General features: G+C 37.2%; 1 protein-coding gene across 1 annotated transcript in view; it reads right to left on the bottom strand.

The window, feature by feature from the left end:
• The window catches only part of USH2A (usherin), a 391,068-nt gene that overhangs the window by 110,794 nt on the left and 253,881 nt on the right, over nt 1-26,393 (bottom strand). The window contains exons 40-45 of the mRNA XM_074863712.1: nt 22,607-23,235; nt 11,017-11,351; nt 8,431-8,553; nt 5,570-5,733; nt 3,241-3,450; nt 1,684-1,886 (exon numbers count right to left, since the gene is read on the bottom strand). Of these exons, the coding sequence (XP_074719813.1) occupies nt 1,684-1,886; nt 3,241-3,450; nt 5,570-5,733; nt 8,431-8,553; nt 11,017-11,351; nt 22,607-23,235 (1,664 nt within the window). The remainder of the gene's footprint in view (nt 1-1,683; nt 1,887-3,240; nt 3,451-5,569; nt 5,734-8,430; nt 8,554-11,016; nt 11,352-22,606; nt 23,236-26,393) is intronic.

Raw genomic sequence — 26,393 nt, forward strand, 5'->3', positions numbered from 1 at the left:
TGCAGCCTTGAGATAAGTATATCTACCAGAGATATACTGCACTGTATCACATTTTCCCACATCATTTTCAAAAAAAAGGGTACATGCAGCCCTCTGGCACTAATTGTTGTTCTCTATTAAATTCTGACCAACAGAATTGCAATGAATTTGTTTTTCTGTATGTATATGTAGAATCTGGTGCACAACACTGAAAAAAATGTACTTTGATTTAGGGCCTTGAGTAAGTTTTCTACACCTATCATATATTCTGACATAAAAATAAGACTAATTTTTCCTTAATATTTTCTACTCATTCATGTTTATTTGGAAAAGCTAAAAGTGAAAAATGCAAATAGGAATCATACACTTTGCTATGAAAAATGCCACAGAAATAAAAACTTATTCCTTCAGTTCTTGGGGTTAAACTAAGCAGAGGCAAAGTGAAATAGCTAGTGAAGGATGGTAACATTGTTTCTGTACTGTCAACAGAGAAGTTACTCACAATAAAAGAGCACAAAAAATGAAAGTTAATACAGTAAGATTACCAGTGAGATGCACATGCATCCATTGTTTCCAGGACAAGAAGAAAAAGAATAAAGAAAAAGAATCAAAAGCAAAAAAAGTAAAACCAGCTTATTTTGGTTTTACCTATCACATTGATGCAAATATAAGTCCAGTATAACGACTAGGAAAGCAGAAGAGAAGAATAATTAACATCTCAAGCAACAGAAGGTGGCCATGGTAAATTAATATAGAGGGTCTATAAGTGAGGCAGTACACTGAATTTGCATTGTTATTGAGAAAAGACAAATGTGTTTGCAAGCGGCATTCAGAAAGTCATATGTGTATTCATGGATGGAGGTTTGCTGTTTCAGAGGGGCTGGAACATAGAAATCTGTTACGATATGCCTGTCTGTGATGTTTATTTATGGCATGTAGCAACCGGGTTCAAATTTTCAGAACAAAGTATGCATGGTACTACTAAGTGCTTCTCATATATAATGCAAACCAAACCTGAACGACATAGATAGGAATAGTTACAATTAAGTGTCAAACTGCATTCTTGAATATATTAATACAACTTAAGGATAGAGAGGTATTATTTATTCTTTTCTTTTTTTTTTTTATTTTGCACACAGTATTTTGCCTTTCATTAGATACATGAACAGAGAGGCAAAGATAAAGGGAAAAGCAAAGAAAAAATATTGTACTTATTAACAGCATAAAAAGTACTACTATGATTTCAGAGATCAACTCTGCTTCCTCCTCAGAAGGATAAAAAGAAAAAAAATGGTAAGAGGATGACAAATGCAACATCATTATTTCTCTGTGCTGATATATTATGCATGCCTGATGTTTCTAAAACAATTGCAATTTTCTTTTAATGAGTAGGAGTAGAATCTTTGCCTCTTTGTAATATATGTTGGGGCTTTGCTAATGTTGTAGCACAGAGCATTTAGGGGAAAGTAAATGGAGTTTTGATGGTTTGAAAAAAGATAATGGAAATTTGTATTATAAAAAGTGTACACAGACCTAAAATATGCTGAGAATAGATTTATGCCTTTCATGTATATGCACACAAACATCAGTGCAAATATACGTCCATGTATGTAAAGAAATTCATGAAACAATATTCCACTTGGAAATACACATATTTTATGTAAAATTAAAGTATATTACACAACCCAGAAAAGATATTCTAACCTGTATATCATATACAGTGAATGGAGACAAAGCTGTTAAAAGAAAGGACCCCGGCTCATTCATTCCAGTCTTGTGCTGCTTATTATTTACATAGATGGAGTACTCTGTGACAACACCATTCGGGTTTGAAGGCGATGTCCAGATGACACGTACAGCTGTACTGTTGATGATGACAACCTCTGGAGGGAACATGCCCTCAGGCTCTAGAAATAAAGGAAGAAACTGAATAAACTCCAGCTGTCTCTGCAAAAGCACTTGTTTAACCAAATGCAGATTAGTATTTAGGTTTAGCAAAGGGTTCACTGCTTATCTGCTTTCCTCTGATGAAGTTATCACAGTCTGTAGTCTTCTGTAAATTGGCTTATTATACTCTCAGTTAGAAACCATGAGAGCTGATGGTAAAATGCTTTATACCAGCAGCATAGTGTCAATCATCAGTAGTATGTGGCCAGTGAGATATGATGATAAATTATTCACCCATCTGCACTGCCAACATACAAATACTATTTTTATGTCTCCCCCAATCCTAATCCTTCCAGAAAAAGAGAAAAACAGAGCATTTTGCTTTTAAAGCAAAACCTGAGACCAAAATACTTTATGTCTGGTGGAACGTGACGTTATCAGCCTCATAGCTGAAGCAATATGAAGCAATATGCAATATTGTCATTATGTAAATGGTTTTGAATGTTGATTACTATAGGTAATGATGAAGTCTAACACTTACTTTAAAAAAAACCTAACGCCTTCCTTAGCGTTAAATTACATAATTATCTAAGCATGTCAGAAATAACCATGCAAAGACCTATTTTTATCATAAGAACCCATCTTTACCAGTTGAAAAATTGCCCTTACGATCAATTCTATTTTATAAACAAAAGGTGCTGACCTTTGGCACCAGAAAGGAAATGGAATCCTCACTTAAAGTGCTTTGCTAATGACCTGGAACACTTGCTTCAGAGGTAATGATATTATAATGTTTATAATGAGACTTTATAAAGCAAAAAGATTAGAAAGACCATTCTAAACACATTTCAGATGCACAATTTTTTTATTATTATTTTATATTCACCCTCACCCAATCCCCCCCCCACTTGTCCACTGGCATAAAAATGATTCATAAAGAATTTTTTTAGAGGCTGAACTTACACCTAGAGATTCTGGTGACTGAGGGAAGGCCCTGTGTATGACTCTCATGTCAAAAGCACATCACTTCACAGAGCAAATATTTTTAAAAAAAACACTAATTGTTTCTAAATTCCACCATTTATTGATATGAACTCAGTTCCAAACTTAGTGCACACAGATAGGAATATGCGGGAGAAGATGAGAACAAACTGGGTTAATATCTGCTATTAGAGCTTTTGCTTCTGTCTCAGTGGGACCGTTTATTGATCAACCACATGATGACAACCAGCACTTAAGCATTTTAGCGTTTTAGCCCTTTTTCCTTTTATACCGGAAATTTTATAATGGAAGGGTGACTGATCTCAACCTTAACAAAAATCAATCAATTTCATTCTCAGATTTTAAGCCAAGGCACATTCACTGTTAACCAACCTCCATCTGAGGTAGTCACATGCGCAACTTCACTGTTGATGCTGTGGGCTCCGTTAAAAACTTGAAAAGATATCTGGTACTCTGTGCTGGGCTGCAAATCACCTATGACTATAGAGTTTACATCAGCCTGGATCTTCAGAGATCTTCTATCATCAGTAGAATTCAAGAAAAGGCTGTAATATGCAACATCTCCTTGCAAATCTTGCAGTGCTAAGAAAAGAAATGAAAAACATTGGGAGATCAACTCGGAAATATTCAGTCAGCAAGTTTCTTATCAACAACATTTATTGTGAAGAGAAAAGCAAATTTTATGCAGACCCCCTTATTAAAAAAAGAAAGCAAAGATTCCATCAAGTGCCTTCAATTTTTCTCTTACAAGCAGTGATGCAGACTGCTCTTCCAAACTTGTCAGGATTGTTAACAGTTCATCATCCTATCTAACACTGGAGAAAGCTTTCTGTCTCTAGACATCCCCATGATAACAATGGAATCTGTGAAATAAACAAATTAATAGGTGAAACCCACTGCTAACAGTGGGGCACCAACCTTGCAGCTTGCCACTGCGAAATGATGGCTTTCACCCAGATAGAAGGAAGAGAGCAAATCAGATTGATCTATGGCACTACTCAAGATGGAAATATCAAAGATTTTTTTCCTTTTTGTGTCTTCCCTTCAAACAACATTCCCTCACCCCCCCCCAAAAGTACTGAGTTCCTGTGTTAGTCCTCTAGCCATGAAAAAGGGGCAAGTGCCTATGCCTTAAATAACAGTTACATTCAACTTCCCACAGATGGCCTTTTGGCCATAGTGAAAATGAAAATCTATGGGTTATTATTTTAGAACAAGCATGATAGCATCATCTACATGTAAAGCTGTAATACACTCAGAAGCATTATATTTACAGTGGGGAAAAAAAACCCCTCCTCACATTTCTTCCTAAAATGTGTTTTACACAGCACTAGCTTCCCCAATGAAAGGAAGAAAAAAACCAGTATGATTTTCTGCCTACACAGGGAAGGACATTCACTGGTCTGAGCTCATGGATAAACAAAGATTCCAGTCAAGTCTTGTTTCTCCATTTTAGAAACTCAGATGTAGTCTGTTATCTTATCTGTTCTTTGCCAAAGAGTTTAAGTTCAGATCTGATCAAATGCAACCGCTTTTCCAGTACACATCAAGATGAAAAAAAAAATTATGACAAAAAACTTTAAGTAGTAATACATATTGCTTTAGATGGCACACTGTACCACTGAACAGGACTCAGCTGACTGGTAAAGAGCATTGATAAAAGCCAAAAGCATACTTTCAGATTTAATAATACAGTTTTGTCATAGAAATTCTTAATCAAGAGTGATATGTTATTTTTTGTTTTAAGTGGTACAGATACAAGTCCTAAATCCTTAGAAGTCAGAAACCTTCAGTAGGTTTTCCAGAAAAATAAAGATAGCAAGGCAACTTACATTAAGGACTCCCAAGTTCTCAAAGAAAACAAGAAAATAATTTGAAAACTAATATTATGAATAAAATGAAACGGGTATACAAAATAGCTAATATGGTTATTGCAACATAAGAAGTAATAAAATAGGGTAAGATTTTCAAATAACGAATGGCCCTGTCTTGGTGTTTAACTTTTGCATTCACAAACATATATGGAGGAAATTTCTAAGGTATGAATGAAAATAAAACCAGATTGCATTACCTACATCTAGAAGGTCAAGGGTTTAGATTACTAAGGTAATGAAACTTCAGTGAGCTGCTTCAGATCTATTACATTTGTCAGTTTTTATAAGCATGCTTACTTCAGGCATGCAATTATAAAATAAAGAGACTACATTTCTTGCAATTCAGCACCCAGTCCTTATAAAATCATTTGCATGTAAGTCATGAAGAAATTCCCCACTGCTGTATTAGCAAACCAACTAGAGAAAATGGCTAAATTAATTTTAAGGAGCAGAGCAAAAAGAGAGAGAAAGGGGATCCTCTCATCCTCAAGGAATGTATATGTAAATTTTTATACAAAGAGATGAAATATACTACAACGACAACAGGATTTTGTGTACTACTACTACATAGATTTCTCATGACTTTGCATTAACTATTTCTTCACTTTCGCTATTCTCATTCTGCAGCAATAGCATATAATAAATACAAACATGACTGAGAAATAGCAAAATGGGCACATGTTTTTTCCTATTTCTTTTCTCTCAAGGACACTTAGGTATATTATAAATCAAGCAAAAGACTGTGTTTCCTATGAGAGCAAGGCAGACCAGCATAAGTGATGGCAGGTTAACATCTAGTTACTGGAATAAATACTAAGAAGACTTACTTGGTTTTGACCATTCCACTTCTACAGCGGTATGATTAACAGCACGTGCAATGAGGATGCTTCCTTTCTCTGGTAATCCTGCTAATGTAGTAGCTATCACTCCTTCACTTGATGTATATCCTACCTCGTTGTGCACTATGAGCTTGTACTCGTATGTTGTGTACCTAAGACATTTTAAAAATAATTAAATGGAACGAAAAATGCAGATGTAGAAAACATTTGCTGTAAACCTTCTGCCTGTGCCAAAGTTTTGTTGTTTCTTCCCCCCACATTCCGAAAAATTCAGCTGCATGGTTTGCACCAATGAAGACTCTATAAGAGGTGTCTATTTTTTTGAAATAATTCAGCCCAATTAACATGGTAACAAAAATAAACCACATTATTTCACTTCTTCATAGTTGTAGCTTCTGAGGTGTTGAGAGATTATAGCTCAATTCAATATGTAATTACAGCAGTGGCAACCTGCCAAAATTTGGATCAGAATTTAATCAAATGAGGCTTTTTTCCCCTTTTGGGAAACCCATTGATTTTAACTTGCAGAGTCTCATTTGTAAAAGTGATTCACCACACAGCCAGGACTCTCCCACTACAAAAACATCCAAAAAAAGTGCCTAGGAATGCACTCATGTAATAAAATAATTTTCTTCTGAACTGTGTAGATTCAGTTTACACAGATTTATTAAATACTTCACATATATTTAGTAAACCAAGTGACTGTCACTCCATAATTTCTTCTCTATATCAAATGACATATAAATGTATTTTAAGTGGGATTTCATAATCTCAAATTTCATTTCATCATAAAAAGCCTCACACAAAACTGCTCAATCACAAAAACACAGGATCATCTTGTTCAAATTTTCATTAAAGCTGCAGTACTTTGGGACAAATGTCTACAAATGCAACAAAGGAACACACAGTAAATGCCTATTATTTGGAGATTTCACTACAAAAAGAAGCTACTCACACTGTATATTTACTTTTTTTTTTGTATTGCTTTACTGTAGCACCCCATATTACGCAACCATCCAGCCTGATCTACAAAAGAGTTAGGCTTTAACAGTCCAACTGAGAAGAAAGCAAACTAACAGGAGCTCACTAGCTCCAGCTGCAACTGTAAGCATTGTAGAACAGTGACAATATACATAACACATCTTATTTCCCTCTCTGCATTTTCTGTCGCTTGTGAACATGTAGTATTTTCTTGGACACTGTAGCACATGTGCAAGAAAAATGAATGGGATCTAGTCTCGCAATATAATGACAAGAATTTGAGGTTAATTTTTGGATCCTATTTACAACAGTGAAAATAAAATTTCTAGTAGGCTGAAGAAGCCATCTGAAAAAAATCATTGTAAAAACAGACTTCTGTCAGGAATATAATAAACATTCACTAATTCTGAAATATGCTTAAAGCATGACACAAATGAAAAGACATACTCATATACGGATTTTTATTTTCTGTGAAAAATAAGACTTGAGTCTCTCTGCAGCATCTTCTCTCCAGCCACAAACTCATCCTGAGTTGTTGAGTGCAAAAACATAGCTGCAGGTTGCAGAACCCTCCCCAGTAGAAGAGTTCAGGTGTGTCTGATGGTTAGGCACAGTTTTCTGGCCATAGCTCATTCAACCCAAAAGGTCATTGTGCCTAATGACTTGTCACTGAGGCCTTGTCAGAATTTATTGCCCCCTCTGAACTGCTGCACATGTCAGCACTGCTGAAATGAGCTAAACTAAAACCAAAGGAAACTATATGTAGAATTTCCAACATGGTTGAAAGAAAGAAATGGACACTTGGGCAGGATTTGCTAAAAGAACAGCTTCGTATTCAGTTATTGCCACAGAAGAAAATGAGCGGTGACTTTCAGCAAGTAGGCAATGACAAGACAGAGGCAGTAGCCCTTGGCATGGTTCAGTCTATACAACAGTCAGGAGCAGAGGTCACATTCTGCTGGTTCACATCATGCTCAGGAGCGATGATCACACAGCTTTTATCCAAGTAAATAGAAGCAACGTACAGATATTTGAGGGGCAATGATTGACATTCAGTCCTCATAAAGCATGCCAGCACACAATCATGGAGAACACATACATCCTGACACCATCCATGAACGTTTTCCTGAGACTTTACCTACAAAAAAGCAGTGCAGCATCCATGCTGAATTTTCCATCACAGGTTCTTAATGTGTGTCTTTGCTTGTCTTAAGGGTGGTAGCCTTGACTTCGAGATGTGAAACTAAGGTTGATCAAGAGCAAATGTCTTGCTCTGTACCACACAGTAGGTCTGTTACATACTGTGAAACAGAACCCACCCTCTATTTCCCCACTGTCAACACTCTGCATTTAACTGTAATGAAGCTAACACAAAGCTGCCCTTAAATTAGCTCTGATGAGAGTGCAATAAATTTTCTTCTTGCCTTTGGAGATATTAAAGCAATCATTAATTTGCACTTTTAAAACCAGGTAATAAAAACAATGCTGAAACCAAGTTTCAAATATTTCCCAGCTAGGACTTCTCAAATATTCGTTCTGCCTGTGCTATGACTTTGCCAACACACAAATCTAGAGTGTATGTACGCATAAATCTAAATGGTTTGATTGCAGAAGCATACTGATGCTAAAATTTCACAAGATCTTTATTTTCATTTGTTTTTCAGAGCAAAACAATATATGAGTCAAGAATGACAGACTAATAATAAATCCCTGCATATTAGAATGATTAATACCAAAGATGATGACAAAAAATATTTCATTACATAATTAATATGTTCACTACATAAAGACACAAGAAATACTTTGAACTATTAAACATACACTATACAAAATGCCAGCATTTGTTTTTATAGTTTTTGTAATCTCACCTGCTAAGACCCTTATCTTCATAAAACCACTGAGTTCCTGAGTAAATATTGTGCCACAGATTTAAATCTTCAGGGGGATTTGATGCAAGTGGTTGCTGGATTTTACGTCTCAGGAGCTCATATCTAACACAAAAGACAAGCAGAACACCAGGATTATCTCAACTAATGTTATTACACAAAAAAAAAAAAAAAGGTTTATTTTTAAAGCCACACATTATTTTGTTTTTACAGCTGTAAACTTTCTGACATAAACATTCTTTTTCATGTTTCATGATTTAAAACATTCAATTACTTAACAAACTACTTTGAAAATGGAAAATTAAGCACTTATATTTGAACGAATGAGTTTATGTAATGATTTAGAGATTTTAAACTTTGTGGAAATGCCATGAAGATCAAGTCCAAATAGCCCAGTAACAGTGTCTTATGCAGACTTGACTGATGCCATCTGAGAAGCACAGACTGCTGCAGAATATGAAATGACAATGTCCCTTTCTTGCAAATGTGCTGAAACATATAGCACTGCTATTACTATTTTACTGGTAGCAGCAACTTAAGTGTGCATTTGTGTTTAACGTGTGTTTGCAAATAACTACAGTGTAAATTACAGGGGACAAACAGGTGTAGAATGAGTTAACTGTTCCATTTGTAGACCTTTGTATTTGGGTAGACATTCATGATGTGCACTTGAAAGACCAAACTACTTCATCCTGGTTTTAATTAGTACCTGAAGCTGTATTCCTGACTCTGTTCCAAACAACAGGTCAGCTAAAGCCCATCTTACATCAGGTCAGCCATGAGACTGCCTGATTCGGAAAACATGCCTTCCACCCATTTTGCATCACTCACTTTTCATCATCTTTTATACAAAACCTTTAGAATTTAACAAAGATTAAATCACTTAATGTTTACACAGACTAAAGGGGCTAACATTCTATTTTGCATTTCCTAATCATTCTAGCGATTACACAGAAAACCATACTCTAAAGGAAACAAAATTGTATAGATTTGTTCAAAATCTTTAGGATTATTATTCTTTATTACATTTCACAGGACTTTTTAAATAGGATATTTGTTTCAGTTTGATAGTGGTGTTTTACTATCTTTTCTAAAGTCAGTCAGATGACTTTATACCCCAAGAACAACTCTCCCATGAGGGCTTGGTTCATCAGTGTCAACAGAACCCAAAGACATATTATTATGGTTTTATTAGGAACAGTCCTGGCATATTCTGTCCAATATATTTTATAGACAAGTCATGAAAAACATCAAAATCTTTGCAGCTGCTGCTGCTACTCTGCTTGCTGCAGACTTCTTGCTGCATCATGCTATAGAGAGCAGCTGCTTCAGTGGTTGCTCTTGTTGAGGGCAGCATAGCACACCATGAAGGAAATGAAGTCTGCAGATGTAGGTTGTGCTGAATTACTTTAATAATCTATGGTAAAATGGTCATGTTGTTAACCCCAGAATAACAGCGACTGCTTTTCAAAAACTTCAAATTTTACTGTAGAGCAATCATCATTTCATTCAGTTGTAGTGTGCCCTAATTAAGCCTGAAGAAAGAGTCAAGCTACTGTGCTGTAATAACATACGCAACTGAAACAGCATTACATGATAATTATTGAACCCATCAGTGCACCTAAAAGAGAGCTACTAACCAGAACATATGGAGTACAGAGATATAATTTCATGCACAATGTTTCACAATACATTAAAGCACTAGAATGAAAGATCTGTTTGACATTTTTTGTGTATATAAAAAGATACATTTGTCTTTATAAATCTTCATGCACTCAAAACTATTTTTTTAAAATGTATACACACACACACTCAGTAATCAACAGATTCAATCCAAAATCCCCATCCCAGGATTCCAGACAAATCTCAGAGGAGGTGCCTTTCTCTGGTTCCTGTGGTGAAATCCAGCCTGCTATACCCAGCATTTGGCTCTGCCCCCAAACTTGTAGCATTTTAAGATCCATTTTTCTCACACACTCTCTCATTTGCAGTTTATTAATTGGTTAAATTCAAGATTATTTCATGTCATCACACTCCCAAATGGTCACTTTTGCTTTGTATGAAATAACCCACACAGAGTGTTGAGAATATTCGGTGTGTTAAATACTTATTCACAGAGATCTCATACTTTTTTGTCATTTTGTTGGTGGAACATGTTGCCTGAACTCACCACCAAAAAGTGGCTGATGCTGCAACCCAAACCAGTTATGACTTTGCAAATAATCTGTGCTTGCCCCTCCCGGCTTTTCAGACAGCACTGATCTGAATGACCCAGAGCCTTCCTGAACATGTTCTGCAAAGGAAGTGCCACAGCACAGACACCACACTTGCTCTTAATAATCCCGACTCTTTGTAAGTTCAAAACAATGCAAAGCTCACCCTGCTATCTACTTTTAGACATACCCACTTTCCATGAGCCCACTCATTGACTCTTGAACCCTAAAGAGGAACTTCAAAAAATCAGAAATTAAGAGATCAGATCATAAAGTTTGTATCACTCTGAGTTTTCTGAATCAGATTTAGGTATGGAGAAGAAAACTGTTATCTCAGTTGCAATGAAAAGCTTACCTCAGATGAGGACCATTCGGCCTTAGTGGTGGTTGCCAAGAAATGGCAATAAAGGACTCACTGATTGGAGTCACAGACAATGGACTAACACTCTGAGGAACTGTTGAAGGTGTAGTCACGCTTGTAGGCAAACTCTCTGTGCAGCCTCCTAGAAAGCCATCACCTCCAGAACAAGCTATTACAGTGACCGAGTAGTTTGTATAGGGTATAAGATTAGTCACCAAATGACTTAACGTTGATGAAGTGTTCCCAATAATGACAATTCGTGGATCAGGCATGCGAATCTCATAGTTAAGGATTTCACCATTCTGTATCAGAGGAGGTTTCCATGAGACCTGAAGGAGGAGAAAAAAAAAACAACAGAATCCTTACAGTCAGAATGATGAAATACTGACACGATATGCTACAAATGGACACAAGTGAGATCTGAAGATGTGCTTTATGTATGACCTTTAACTGGAATGTTATTTTTAAAGGTACATCAGTTAGAAATCTAACCATCTTTAATTTTAGTGAGGGTTACAGTAACAGTTGTAGCCATTGAAAAAATCTACTATTTAGCTTCACGAGTAAAATGTGAATGCTCCACTTCACTCAAGAATTCTGTGAGATGTTCAGATGCACTAGAAAAAGTACACTGATTATCATAACTATCGCTATAATTTATTTTCTTAGGGTGTATTACTGGTGTGCTCATTTATTAGTGGCAAAGTAAAAAGAAATCTTACTTAGTGTTTGCACAATTTTCAGAAATATGTAATTACAGTAGCTCCTATGAGAAACAAGATTTGTCCACAGTCTTTATACGATGAAATATGCAGGCTTTCCCTTTTATTTTTTAGTAACAAATTACACAGGTAAGTATCAGACAAAGAACAGGCACAATTTTCCACCTTGAGAACTATAAAATTATGCTGAGAAAACTTTATCACAAAAAATTGGGACATTACGTACAGAATTCACGTTATATATATACACACACATACTACTACGTCTACTGTGGTTTTACTCTTACTAAACTGAGGATAGGTGGGGTTTTTTTTATCTTTTTAAAGTATATTATTCTATATATTTATCCTTACCAGCTCCAGTGAGGAATCACACTCAAACCATAGAATCACAGGATGGTTTGGGTTGGAAAGGACCTTAAAAATCATCTAGTTCCACCCCCCCTGCCATGGGCAGGGACACCTTCCTCTAGACCAGGTTGCTCAAAGCCCTGTCCAGCCTGGCCTTGAACGCTGCCAGGGAGGGGGCAGCCACCACTGCTCTGTGCAACCTGTTCCAGTGTCTCACCACTCTCACAGTAAAGAATTTATTCCTTATATCTAATGTAAATCTACCTCTTTCAGTTTAAAACCATTACCCCTCATCCTATCACTACACTGCCAGATAAAGAGTCCCTCCCCATCTTTCCTGTAGCCCCCTTTAAGTACTGGAAGGCCGCTATAAGGTCTCCCCAGAGCCTTCTCTTCTCCAGGCTGAACAACCCCAACTCTCTCAGACTGTCCTCACAAGGGAGGTGCTCCAGCCCCCTCATCATTTTTGTGTCCCTCCTCTGGACCTGCTCAAGCAGGTCCATGTCCTTATTCTGGGGGCCCCAGAGCTGGACACAGCACTGCAGGTGGGGTCTCACAAGAGCAGAGTAGACGGGGAGAATCACCTCCCTCAACCTGCTGCCCACACTTCTCTTGATGCAGCCCAGGATGCAAATCATTGTACCATTAAGTGCAAGGATGTTCTCAATTCTTTTTTAAGGTTTTTTGCCATGGTATCATGACAGAGGGGACTTCAGACTGACACAACAGGACATGTAACTGTATTAAGAATCTCAAAGTTTCATAAAGGTAGTGTAAGAGCATCTATCAATTTTTCCTCCCATAGAAGTCCCAGGGTACGATGTACACCAGCTTTGTTTTGCTCATCTCTGGGACTGTTTTACTTGCCATTGACCTACTCATCTATAACAATTGCTGTCTCTTTTCCTCCCAGGCATGGGATGATTAAGGATTGAATCCAACATTTCAAAGAACAGAGAAAATGGATACAGACAACAGAAAATGGAAGACAATGGAGAAAACCTAGATAAAGGTATGTGCAGAATAAAATGAACAAAGATAATATTGAAATGTTTAATAGTAACACCAAGATACTTTAGTTTAAGTTCAGTTGAACTTTTTCCTTAAGTCTCTTCAGCTTCCGAAGTAAGTATCTTTAAAAAGGTATATGCACAATTACACACAGCCGTGGAAACAGAGAAGCTTGATGTATAAAATGATTTCTAAAGGACCCTTGGGGATTAGGAAATGTTATATCTTAGGTACAGAAGGACCTCTTAGGCTGTCAGACTTGTAAGAAACCTGGCAGCAAAGTACTGGAGAAAGCTGAAGGATTTTGATAACAAAATCTGGAATACTATTAAACAGAGAATTAGAAACAGGGTGATCTTGAGTAAAGACAGCACAAATAAGATTATTGGTGCCCACATAGGAAAGGCTTAGCTCTGGCTAATTATCAAATGCTGTATTCAGATTTCTGTTACTTCTGGCCCCAAATCACGATCAAACAAATAAAGAAAATACTATTAATAAAGCAATGCAAAATTTTACAGAAGGTAGGAATTGATTCTGCACCATTCTCACAGACATTGAGCAAAACTCTCATTTTGAAGTAGTTCATGTGATCTAGCCATAGGAAGTATAGAAGAATGGATGATTAGCACAGACAACAGAAAATGTTTTCAAGTGCAAGTATGTGTTGGTTTTGGCTGGGATAGAGTTAATTTTCTTCATAGTAGCTAGTATTGGGCTATGTTTTGAATTTGTGCTGGAAATAGTGTTGATAATTCAGGGATGTTTTCCTTATCGCTGAGCAGTGCTGACACAGAGTGAAGGCCTTGTCTGCTTCTCACAGCATCCCAGTAGCGAGGAGGCTGGGGGTGTACAAGAACCTGGGAGGGGACATAGCTGAGACAACTGACACCAGGGATATTCCACACCTGCATATAAAGCAGGATGAAGAAGGAGGTGGGGGGGTGGGGTGGGGGTTGTTCCGAGTTACTGTGTTTGTCTTCCCAAGTAACTGTTACGTGTGATGGAGCTCTGCTCTCCTGGAGATGGCTGAACACCTGCCTGCCCATGGGAAGTGGTGAATGAATTCCTTGTTTTGCTTTGCTTGTGTGCACAGCTTTTGCTTTACCTATTAAACTGTCTTTATCTCAACCCACAAGTTTTCTCACTTTTACCCTTCTATTTTTCACCCCCATCCCACTGTGGAGGGAGTGAGCAAGCGGCTGTGTGGGGCTTAGTTGCCAGCTGGGGTTAAACCATGACAAGGCAGAAAGCATTCAGGCCAGTAAACTTCAGGTGAAATTTCCAATCCCAGTGCTTTTCGTTGCTACAATACTGCACAGACTGGATGCATTGTGTATGTCACAGAAAGAGGGGAATGTGTATGATTCACTTTTATTTTCAGGGACATATCTTTGAAGTTACTGGAAGAAGAACAGAAGACTTTAAGGTCTGACACACCACAGCAAACCACCCATTTCTGCAACTATGATTATGTTATTCTTTTTTGAGTTGTAGCATCTATTCTGAAATTCTGCCTTAGTGAAATGTGACTAAAGATAACATATTCGAGGTCTTTTGTAGGAATATAAATAAAGTAAATTTGTCATTATCAGTAAAAAAACCCCTCTTGTTGCTTAATGCAAGGTGGCTTCTAATAAAAGAATGCTTTAGAAAATTGGAAAATCCCTAGTGCTGCCCTCTCAGAAGAAGAAATTGTTTAAAAATGTTCACCTTATACCAAATCTTGTTTTATTTCCTGGAAGAGAGGAGTTATTTTTTAATCACATTACATTTTAGATGTCTAATTCTTATGTCTAAACCCACAAAATTACTCTATTAGAACTTGCACAAGATTTGCCATATACTGTAACCATTTGACATAAAGGAACATATTAATAACATGGGCAGGAAAACAGATGCTGCTCCAGAACCTCAGCTCCTGAGTTTTATACAGCGTGTGCACTAGCTGGTAAAACTTGAAAAAACTCCCAGGTGTTACTTCACAGCATTTGATGTGTGCTAGCAGATAAAATACCTCACACTGTACATAACATAGGTGCTTCGTGGGGCTTACACTGCAAAATTTATCTTCTTTTTTTCCTAAGAGAAATGAAAACCAGTCTGAATAAAAAGAATATTCAGTCAGAAGCATGACTCAGAATGCAACTTATTTTTATCTGGGCATGGACATCATACAGATATGTAGATCAGTTATCACTTTGGTTAGTATTTTTTTAAACTAGATAAAGGGATGACCAAGGATACTTACGGTCACTACTGTGTCACTTGACTTGCTTTGAATTCCATTTGTCACCTGGAAATGAGAGGACATGCAGTCTCTGACAAGCCTGTCTTGTCAAGAGGCAAGGGACTGCCTGACCCACACAGTGTAAATGAAGATGATGGAGCCAGCCTGGTTAACACACATGTGGCACTACTCGATCTCTTCTCCACTTTGATGTGCCAAGGTTTGAGGTAAGAGCTTGGCAATGCATGAAAGCAGGAAAGCTCACTAGACAGGCTGTGTTGGAAGCAGTAACAGTTTGTTCATTGATTTGAAGCTCAGCACTGAAACCATGAAAGAGGATGCCCATGAGAAAGAGAGAATAAGGTAACTACTGGGAGAGATTAACTGATTCAATGTAATGACTCTGGAAGCTGTCATTTAAAGATCAAAGCACCTTATTTTCTCCACCACAAAATTTAAAGAGACAGAAATTAGCCATTTTCCCCCCATTAAACAGTTATAACCTTGGAAATCTTTCTTTTTTCTTTTTTTTTCTTCCTTTTTTTTTTTTTTTTTTTTTTTTGACAGCAGTTGGAACCCTGTGATTTAATTCTGAGATATGTGAAGAGAGGTATTGGCACATGGGTAACTATTTCACTAGTTCAGGCCTTCAACAGTTTGCTTTTAAATCAGCATATTTGGCTTCATTTTATTCTCATTTCTCCTAGCTGCTGCTTGTAACATCTACAAACAGAATGTAATATATACACTACTGAGAGCTTTTCAGTGTTGGTCTCAAAGCATGTTGTAAGTCTCAAATTGCAAGTATTATTATTCTAGTTTTACAGATGAAAAGACTAAATCCCAGACTAAGTCATGTATTAGAAAGAAGCAAAACTGAAAACAAAGACCTGTAACCCTAATTCTGCATTCCAGCCACTGGACTATAGTCCTCTGCCAACACCCCAGCCCCCCTAAAAGTAGTTGGGAGATGAATTTCCTCATGAGTTCTTATCTGTCTTAACAGAAATTATAGTGGGATTCATTCAAGAGCCAGTATCACACCAGAAAAGCAAATCCTGACAGAGGTCACTGATAATTATTCTCATACACTTTGCACACGAATTACATCCAACTTCAGCAAGCACTACCACAGAAGAACAGCATGGTCAAGTTTGCAGTAACAGATTGCTATTACAAAAACTTCTAGAAGCAGTTAGCTTGAGTAGTGAGAAAAGAGAAAGAACATTTATTTATGATCCTAAACACCTACTACAGTAAAGTGTTTAAGCTCTATCAAAGGCAGAGGATAATGCTGATGAAAACCCAATTAGTTCACCCCACTGTATGATCTGTATCAAATAAGCAAGCTGTGCAAGAAATCACAGTCCTAAAATGTGGAAAACCTCTATTGTGCAGGTTAAGGTTTTTCCTATGGGTGTTGGAGTATCCTAAGTTGCTCAAGCAGCACTTATGTGGCAAATAAACCAAGGTCTCACTGACCTTAGCAGCATTACTAGGCAATCTTCACACAAGGATTGATCACTCCTAAACAATTTCCCCAATTGACCAGACATACCTGCATAAAACTGGAAGTGTGGTGAATAAAGTCCAAACTCTTTTTTTCACCTCAGCGCAAAGCTCCTACGTGGGTTTACTGCATCACCCTTTAGTGCGCAAGGCCTAGGCATCAGGGTTGTTCGTATTCTCAAAATTATGTTCTTAACAACTGAAGTCTAAAGCATTTTGAGAATGAAATAGAAACAGGGGGTTTTAACAAGGAAGAGAGGAAGGGTCTTCACAGCCTCATTCTCTACCACGCAGTGATCTGCAGAGGAAAAATACTGAAGGATCACCTCTCCGTTAGTCATCGATTTCAGTGACCATGGAGTGACTACCAATGTATCCAATGTTCTCTGATCAGAAGCAACTTCACAGGACAGCAAACATTAACATGTGAGACAAAAAACAACTCCAGAACATGTGCCTATAACTGTAATTGCACAGGAAGTGGAAAATGGTTAAACACCTTCCTCTTCACGGATGATACTCAAACTGTAACTACAGGGTATATTGCCTTAAATGTGTCAGTGGTATCCACTCCATACAGCTGCAATCTCTCTCTGGAGAACTTAGCCCCAGCCTATTTACAGTACAGGCATTTAGCAGTCCTCTGTCCAGCTTCTGGTGCCTAATGAAGAACAGAAAGCAACTATAAAAAAAGAGCTTTGTTTATTTGTGTTTGCTCACTTGCATACGCAATTTAGTAGTCAAATTTGAAAAATAGCTACCAGAAAAGTTCATTGCTCTGTAGCAACAAATGATAAGCTTCTGCAAAGAAAGAGTGCAGACTGCGACTCTTGAAGATCCTGCAGACATTGTTCAATCTGTAGGGTGGAATACCAGCTTTCTCTGCTGCAGCTTCTTCTATACAAATCAAAGAACGGCAGGTGAACTGTAAATTAAGTGATTGTCATCTCTGAGGGTAACAACAAACGTGAATGACAATGGAATTAAAAAGCCTACAACCCTTCCTCAGTCAGAGAAGTCATGAAGAAATACTTTTGAAAAAGAAATAATCCATAGAAAATCAATGACATGATATTAAATGAATATGCAAAAAAAAAGAAATTAGAAAGAAGAATGACAGTTTGGTGCTACAGAATCACCACATCCCTTCATTTCTAGCAGGCTACATATATAACATATATTAAGAGAGAAGCCAATGAAATAATAATTTTTTATTTTTCTCATTTTGTATCTAATCAAACTGCAGGAATTTTCTGACACTGATGTTATCATGAAGGAATAGCATGGCATAAGAACTATATGTCAATGAGGTACTTATTTCATCCAGCCAGGATGCAACCCTTCTCTTATAGCCTATCTAAACACCAAAAAGAAAAAAAAATCCTTTCCCCTTGAGAGAAACATCAGGATTACATACAGCTCATGCCAACTTCTATCTTGAGAAAAAAGTTACACAAAGAATGTCTGGAAATGGCTGCAGCTTCTTATCTGTCAGTGGTCCAGTTAGTGGCACTGGTCAGCAAGGGACAACAATACAGGCAAATATGTCTCAGCAAGTATCCAGTGAAGCCAATAATCAAGACTACAGCTGTCTTTCCAGGCCAAAACCCTCAAGGGAGAGCCACAGCAGTGAAAGGGAGGTCCTCCTATCGGAAGTTAAATGGCCAAAGTTGGAGAATTTGCATACTACAGTTAATTTAGTTCAGTGTACCCAGCCACATAATGCTTTTCCTACACAAAGAACTCCTTTAAATAATTATTCACTGTGTAAATCAGCTTCTTTCTCAAGCCACTCAACCTAGCTACGTTCTCGAATGTCATATCAGTGTGAAGTGTGAGATTGAAGCAGCACAGCAATTGCAACCCTCACAAGAAAAGGAAACAATTTCTTTTATACTTCTGTACATTAGGGTATAGCAAATCTTGTGTAACAGGAATAATGTTCATGGCATTGGCATATACTAAATAAACGGCTTTTGCAGTTGCTGAATACCTCCGCTTCACTTTGGCATTTAATCAGCCACAAAAGCAGTTTATTGCGCAGTATACTCTGCTACCATGAACATTATCAATTCAGCAAATATTAAAAAATATCATGCAGGTGTCACAGAAATGGGTACTTTAAAAATTATCGACAGCTTTACACTTTCTGTTGCACAAAAGAAAGCAAGCTAAATGTTATGGAGAGATATCAGTTCATTCTGATTAAAATTAAATGTTAAAGGAGCACATACACATCAGAGGTGTTTATGCCAAGAGTGACCTGCTGTGCTGATATTTTCCTCCTTGCAGAGTGAAAGCTTTGGTCTATGAAAATAAGCTGCATACTCAAGTGAGTACTATCCTGGAGCTCTTTGAATTCTCCACATCCTCAAATCATTTATATTGATTCTATGACTAAATAAAGGAATGGAAATATGTTTCTCTTTTTTGTAAATTCTCTCTGTTTTCAGTAGAAGTAAATATTTGTGCTCATGGTTTAGGGATTGGTTGCACTGACAGCTGAAAGCCTCTATTGATTTGCAACCGTGGCTTGGTAAAGGAGCCTCTTGCTAATTTTTCCCACAGTGCCCTTCCAATACTTTCCGCTCTAACCTAGGAGGACAGCTCTCTCTAGGGCAAGAGAGGTAATTAAAATCTCCATCCCAAAGAGACGGTTTATTTTCCATTCTCTGCTTGAGTTACCATTGCAGACACAGAATAAGATGAGAGCACTGTACAGCACAAGCAGATCACAAATCTGATTTGAGCACCACATAGGTGATATATGTGCTGCAGGTGTGGTGGGCTTGATCTGCTCAGGAGGGAAAATATGCTTTTCTGGGACTCTCGTCAGAGTTTAAAGGCACCCATGTAAAGCAATCCCAAACCAGATCTATCCTATTTCCACACAGGAAAACTTTTCAACCACTAAGTGGCAATCCTTGCACAATACTTCACATTTGCTCTGCCTGTGCAACTAGCATACTTCTGGGGCGAAGGGACACAAGGGGTTTGCAGAGCAGCTAATCAGATCTGCACCCTAGTTTGAAAGAGCAGGGCAAAAAACCCAAATGTTTCTAAGACTGGCGCTACTTTGTTCTTCTATTCTCCTAGTACAGAACATTCACATGGGCCACAAAACAGCCTCAGCACCACAGCACAGCCCACTGGGTGGTCTCAGAGTCTTACTACTCTGATATGAACCTGCCATAAAATTGAAGAGAAGGAAACAGCCACCAGCATTAGAGCTAATCCATTTGACAGACCTGTAAGAAGACCAACAAGTAAGATGAAATCTCAGTCTCTTCCTCGGTGTTCCCATCTGCAAACAAGCGGAAGGGGAGAAAACCACCGGGTGCAGCAAGCCTTGTCTATAATCTCTTCAGTGATAAAGCGCAATGAGCTCTTCTGCACCTATAACTTTATTTCAATTTTTTAAGAGATTATAATAAAAGAAATCATAATAGAAAAAGAATAATAAAAGCTAAAAAAAAATAAACTCTTGATGTCCTGGACAAGTAAGGGAAAATTTAAGAATTTTAAGAAGTCTTAGAATCTTAAAAACTGGAAGTGATGTCTCAGCTATGCAATAACCTCTGCACAGGAACTGAACCAAGTATTCCCAACTCTCCCCCAACTATGATGACTATCAAATTAAACAACACTAAGTAAAATAAGATACTAGATAAATTAGAAGAATTTATGTCTATATCAGCAAAGGATACCAATACTCTCTACACTGAGAGAGAGAATTTTTGCTGAAGGACAGATACTCAGAAGTGAGTGTATTTGGAAGACATATACGTAAGTCACTTTTCTCAATTAAATGTTGCCACCTTTAATTATTCTGAACATTTTAACCTAAATATTTTAAAACAAGAAAAATAAACAGTAAAACTGAGTCATGGAAATAAAAACATCCAGGCTTCAGCATCCTTGACAGAAATTAGTCTTAACAGACCAAATATGTGTCTCCAGGTGGAAAAAACCCTGAAACTACAAGAGCAGCAGTGACACAAAATATGACCACCACTCATACAGAAGGGTCATACAGTGTAGACGTTAAGGAGCTTTCAATGTTAATGATAGGCTGGGGAAGAAGAAGGAAAAAAAGCATTTGAACTCTTTGTCGAGAAACGAAAACAAATTTATAAAGCGTTGTTATGTGGAAATTAAATTATTACAGAGTGAAAACGGTACTGCCTGATTTCAGGTTTCAGAAGACATAAATGATCAAACTGATTTTAACTATTGGTAGATTACTTAATCTTGGAGCCGAACAAATGACAATAAATTTACAATTGAGTACACACCTCTGATCTCAAGCAAAGACATCCAGTAAAGAATTACAAGACCTCTGATAACTCACAGGCTTTTAAAATTAGGATTGGGTGTTGACTGCACTTGGAGAAAGAAAAAATATGAGTAAGATGATAGAAAATTATTGCCCTTATCACATTAACTGAAGCATTAAAGGTTGCAGCGATGAATTCTTTGTGCTCAGAGTGGAAACCAATGTGTAAAAGCTCGTGCAGTAAAATGTGGACATGTGTGTAAGCACGCCATTGAACTAGGGCTAGTGTTTACTCAGCATTGCTTCTTCTGGTAAATCTATGAAAAATGCTTTACTATAAATTGTGGTGGATATTAAGATATATCTACACAAGCACAGAGGACAGAGTCCTGGAAGTAGATTGCTCAAATCTTCAATAAACACTCTGGCAATTTATCACAATTACTGGTGGTCGATCATTATTAATTCTTACGGTAACCATTGTACTCATAGTGAACTCATTTGCTATTAACATGAAGGTAACATGCAGTTCTTTAGACATTAAAACATAATTTTAGAAGCTCAGGATTTTTTTTGTCTAATGGTGAATAGCTTTTTTCATAGCTTAAAATTATGTGTGAACAAAGCAAAAAAATCAGCATTGGTTTACTGCTTAAATCCATACCCTCAAACTATTTAGACTGCATTGGTAACACCACTCTGTTTACTTTTTGAAAATACAGCGTATACCAAAAATAATAAATCTAACAGATGAACTTCAATCTTATGCAAATGTCCTTTGTTTTGTGCTCTGGTGAGCAAGCTACTGTACCAATACTTTTGGCATTAGTACAAGACTGAATCCATGGAAGCATGTGTGTATTTACACAAAAGAGGCTTCTAAGCTACAAAAATCCCTCTTGTTTGGTTACACTAATTTCCCTTGAATGAAGTTTGTATGCAAGCCAAAACAATGGTAGTTATCCTGTCCTCTAGAGTTCATTCCCAGCAGAATGATGTGAATAATTGAAAACTTCCTAGGTAGTCCTGTAAGAGTCTTCTTTCGTAAATCAGGAGAACCACAATGCTGTTTTTTATTTCATTAACTATTTTTTAAAAAATCTGATAATTATATACAAGATTTAATTACATAAAAAAATCTTTTTACTTCTTAGCATTTTAATGAAGTCTTGAAATTTTGGAGAAGGTAGTAGGTTATTTTCTGATCTGATTAGGGAGTTAAAAGTAAGCATTCAAGTTTAATATTGAAAATACATCAGGTGTGTAAGGAAGAAAATGAACTGGAGTGTAATGCCAGAGGCTGGTGTAAAGGAAAAAAAATGGAAAGGAATCTAATGTTTTTGAGCCAAAGGACAGACACTAATTATTCAACTATGCCTGCAGCAACGAAATCTGTTGGCTCAGCCAGTAGATGTCTCTCTTAAAATACACAGTTGCTACAAGGAAAACATGTTAAAGCCAAGAGGCAATGAGAATTATTCCTACCTTAACTGAATGCGGTCCCAACACTTCTGCATCAGGTGGCTGAACACCAGCAGGTCTTGATGGTCTAGTGGTAACTTCTGACCACGCACTGCTGTTCGTGCCTCCGTGAAGCGTGCTCATCAGCATCCTGTATTCAAATTTCTGCCAAGGGCTCAGAGCAGTACTCTGATCAATGTAGCTCATGGACTGACTGAGAGGGAGAGTCACCACAGTTGATACTTGTTCAGTTCCTTTCACTCTCCTTTCTATTGTAATATTTTCCACCAAACCATTTGAGTGAGCAGGTAGTTGCCAGGATATGACCACAGAAGTTGGAGTATCAGAATACAGCTCTGGAGCAGGAATATCCTCAGGTGCATCAGGAAGAGTCTGTATTTCCGGGGTCTCGGGTGAAAGAGAGCATCCTTTAGAAGTGCATCCTTCTACCTGAAACACATAGACAGTGTAAGGATGCAAGTCTTCTACAGTGCAATTAGATCTGGTTCCTAGCACTGTAGCATGCAGTTGGCCATTTTGGTAAATATTATAATGAGTGATAATGCCATTTGGCTTTAAAGGATGCTGCCAGGTGATGCTTGCTGCCCTTGCCGTAACATTCAAAAGAAGTGGTGGATCTAAAGGTCCAGGTTCTGTAACAGAAGAAAAAAAAAAAAAAAAAAGGAAAGGAAAATTACTAATAGCTTGTGGTTTGTAAAAGTCAGCATTAGCAAGCAGTACTCATCAAATGAGACTCAAAATGACAACAGAAGTTCAAGTCTACTAAACAGCCTATTTCTTCAGAAACTGTAGGCCCATCTATTCAAGAGATGAATATGGCTTTCTTCTCAATGGCAAGCTGCTCTGTAAGCACACTTTCCCTCCCCCCACCCTTCCTCCCTCCTCCTCTGAATCTTTTTTCTTCCTGTGTCTCAAAAGTGTCCTAACAATGCCATTAGCATGTGGAGAAAGTGTATGGCTAAGTATCAATATAGATCTTCAGTTCTAGCTTTTGTTGATATTTTTCTAGAGCGCTAGCTACTAATTGCAACCAACGGCACAGGCATAACAAAGCTGCATATTTTACAGCTCAGTAAGTCCCTACTGCATCTCCCATTATATATTCAATATTTTACTTCATTCTGTTTATAATTCTAATCCATTTTTTGCAATTTATCTACTCCCTGTTAATATTATAGGTGATTTTTTACTTCAACTGTGACAGAAGCTGCCGATTTAGCTCTTTCACCTACTGATAAATAAACAATGCACAGATCTGACCTTTAGGTTAACAGGTTTTATGCTTGCTCCACTCAGCACTCTAACTGATTCAATTATCATAAAGGTTCAGGAGCTTCCATGAATACTGAAAAAGACCGACCATATGCCTGCATAGGTGTTGTGGAACAGCAAATACTCTGCAGCCCTCCAGAGAAATTCCTTAATTGTAAATAATTTCACCATGCGACACAATCAAGTCACCTTGAATGCAAAACCCTCAGCCTGTGGAGGCAAAGTGTTATTTAAGCTTTACTGGGCTGCGTTAAATTCTGCAATTTGAAGGGCTGTTAAGTTTTTCAATTGAAATTTCATTTAAAATGCAGGTGCTTTTTATTATATTGAGGCTTTACTGCTCTCTAGGTACAAGCAAGAACATGGTGCAATAACACAAATCTGGCTCAATCACTGATCAGTAACAGCTGTAATTCCAGAACATTTAGCATTCTTATAAACCACATCCTGAAATCTATAAATTGCTACAGCAGATCAAGAAAATACTATATTCCTCCCTATCCTGCCCATAGCAATTTTGACATTTATGAGATTTTTCTATGAACATTACATTTTATTGAAACCTTAAAAAAAGATATACTTGGATTTAGTAATTGTTTAAAATAGCTTTAGGTTTGGGGACTGGGGCGGGGGGGTGGGGGGCTAAGTTTCAAATGCTAAGGCTTGAAAATTCAAAATTCATTAGTGATTGTGAGTGTGTTAAGACTCCAGGACACACAACATAGCATATGCTGAATTGCATGGTAGTCAACAACACCATCATCTCATTCCTAGTGAAGCAGTATGCTGTCCAAACCACAAGGAATATTACATTTATAGGAAGAATAATTTACTTCACTAGAAGTTAAATAATTCCTGATAATTTTTAAGTGAAGAGAGAGAGGGAGAAGGAAAAAAAGGAACCCTAGAAAACAAATAAATCCAGCATGAGTGGCTGCTTCTATATTTTAGAATAACAACTGAAGCAGTCAGAAGTCCCAATTCTCCTCTTACATACAGAGAAAAGTAAATCAGGATTATTCCACTGATGTCTGTGGAAACAGTGATGTAAAACTGGGATAGCAAGTTTTTCTTTTTTTTTTTTTTCTTTTAAATTTGAAAAAGTAACAGTGTTTTTTCTTTCATTATATGATGCATCACAAAGCAACTCCATAAAACTCATCCCTATCACATATCCTGTTCTACTCACAGTGATAATAAGGATGGACTTCTATATTTAATGCTTGTGCACTCTAGGATTAATTTAGATCTCTGAATTTACAAGTATAAAAGATGATCTGTTGTAAAGAGCAATTCAATTCTATTTGCATGTACTCTGGGGCAAAATCAATTAGGTCATAAACTGGAACAAAATTTGGTCCATTATTTAGACTTCACTGAAAGATGGAGAGGTGGAGGTGTAAACCTGAATTAGATGCATAGTCTGTAAAACAAAAATTTTGCTGGGGTGAAGGGGAAAGAGGAAAATTTGCTTTGGAATTGAAGACCTTGAAAATAAGCTGCTGCCAATTCTAGTTTAATAGAGGAGGGGAGTTGAAAGATATAGTATTTACCACTGAGCTACAAACTTGCATTTTATCTAATTATACCTGATAAATAAACTATCATACTGTGAGCTTCTGCAGGAGGAAAAAAGAAACCAAAACAAAAAAATCCCCACAACAATCATGCAGTTTGCTGTGAGGGAATGGATAAGCCTTTTTATTCCTACTGAATAAGTTGCTGGCATTACAGGTGAAACATTCATGGTAATTAGTTGAACCTGTGCTTCAACCCCCCCAGAGTTTAGATGTATTCCTTAAGGACAATCTGTAATGTATGGGAGGAGCTGTCAAACTTAAACTTTAGGTCGCCCTAGTCCCTCCCCCTCCCCTCAAAAAAGCATATTTTGGTAGCTAGCATACCTACCCACACATTCCCTACTGCCCTTTTAAAAGAGAGACTTTTAAGACTCTCTGAGTTCAAACAAGACGTTTGAGAGATGCTTAATTGGCCCCACTGGATGGGAAAGCATTAAATCCTGGTCCCCAACACTCATTCAGTGTAGCTTCTTTTTAAATGGCAAGCAGAATCATCTAATTCTATATACAAATCAACTAGCACGATACTGCTTGGTTGAAAGGGTCACCACAATTATGTAAAACATGAGTATTAACTATAATTGGGATAGTTTGCTAATACAATAAAAAGCTCTGAACATGAGAAAAGTTATGCTCACAGCAGTAGCTATCACTTTCTAAAGTAAGAATTCATGGATGAAATGACATGAAAAAGATGGTTATAAAATTTTAATGGAATGATAAAAGGCAAAAGTCAGCCTCTCAGCTGAATTCTTAAAATCCCTATATATCACAATCAGCTCCTTAACTGTAAAATCAATGTGGAGTATAACATGTTGTCAATGTGGTTGTCACTGGAGGGAAGACTGCAAAGTATGACAGCTACACAGCTCAGCCTGACAATGATGAAAATAAAATCATAAAGCTTTTTACATGGATGTAACTGTTTATAGAAGCAA

Source organism: Strix uralensis, chromosome 3 (assembly GCF_047716275.1).
Source record: "Strix uralensis isolate ZFMK-TIS-50842 chromosome 3, bStrUra1, whole genome shotgun sequence".
Classification (NCBI taxonomy): domain Eukaryota; kingdom Metazoa; phylum Chordata; class Aves; order Strigiformes; family Strigidae; genus Strix; species Strix uralensis.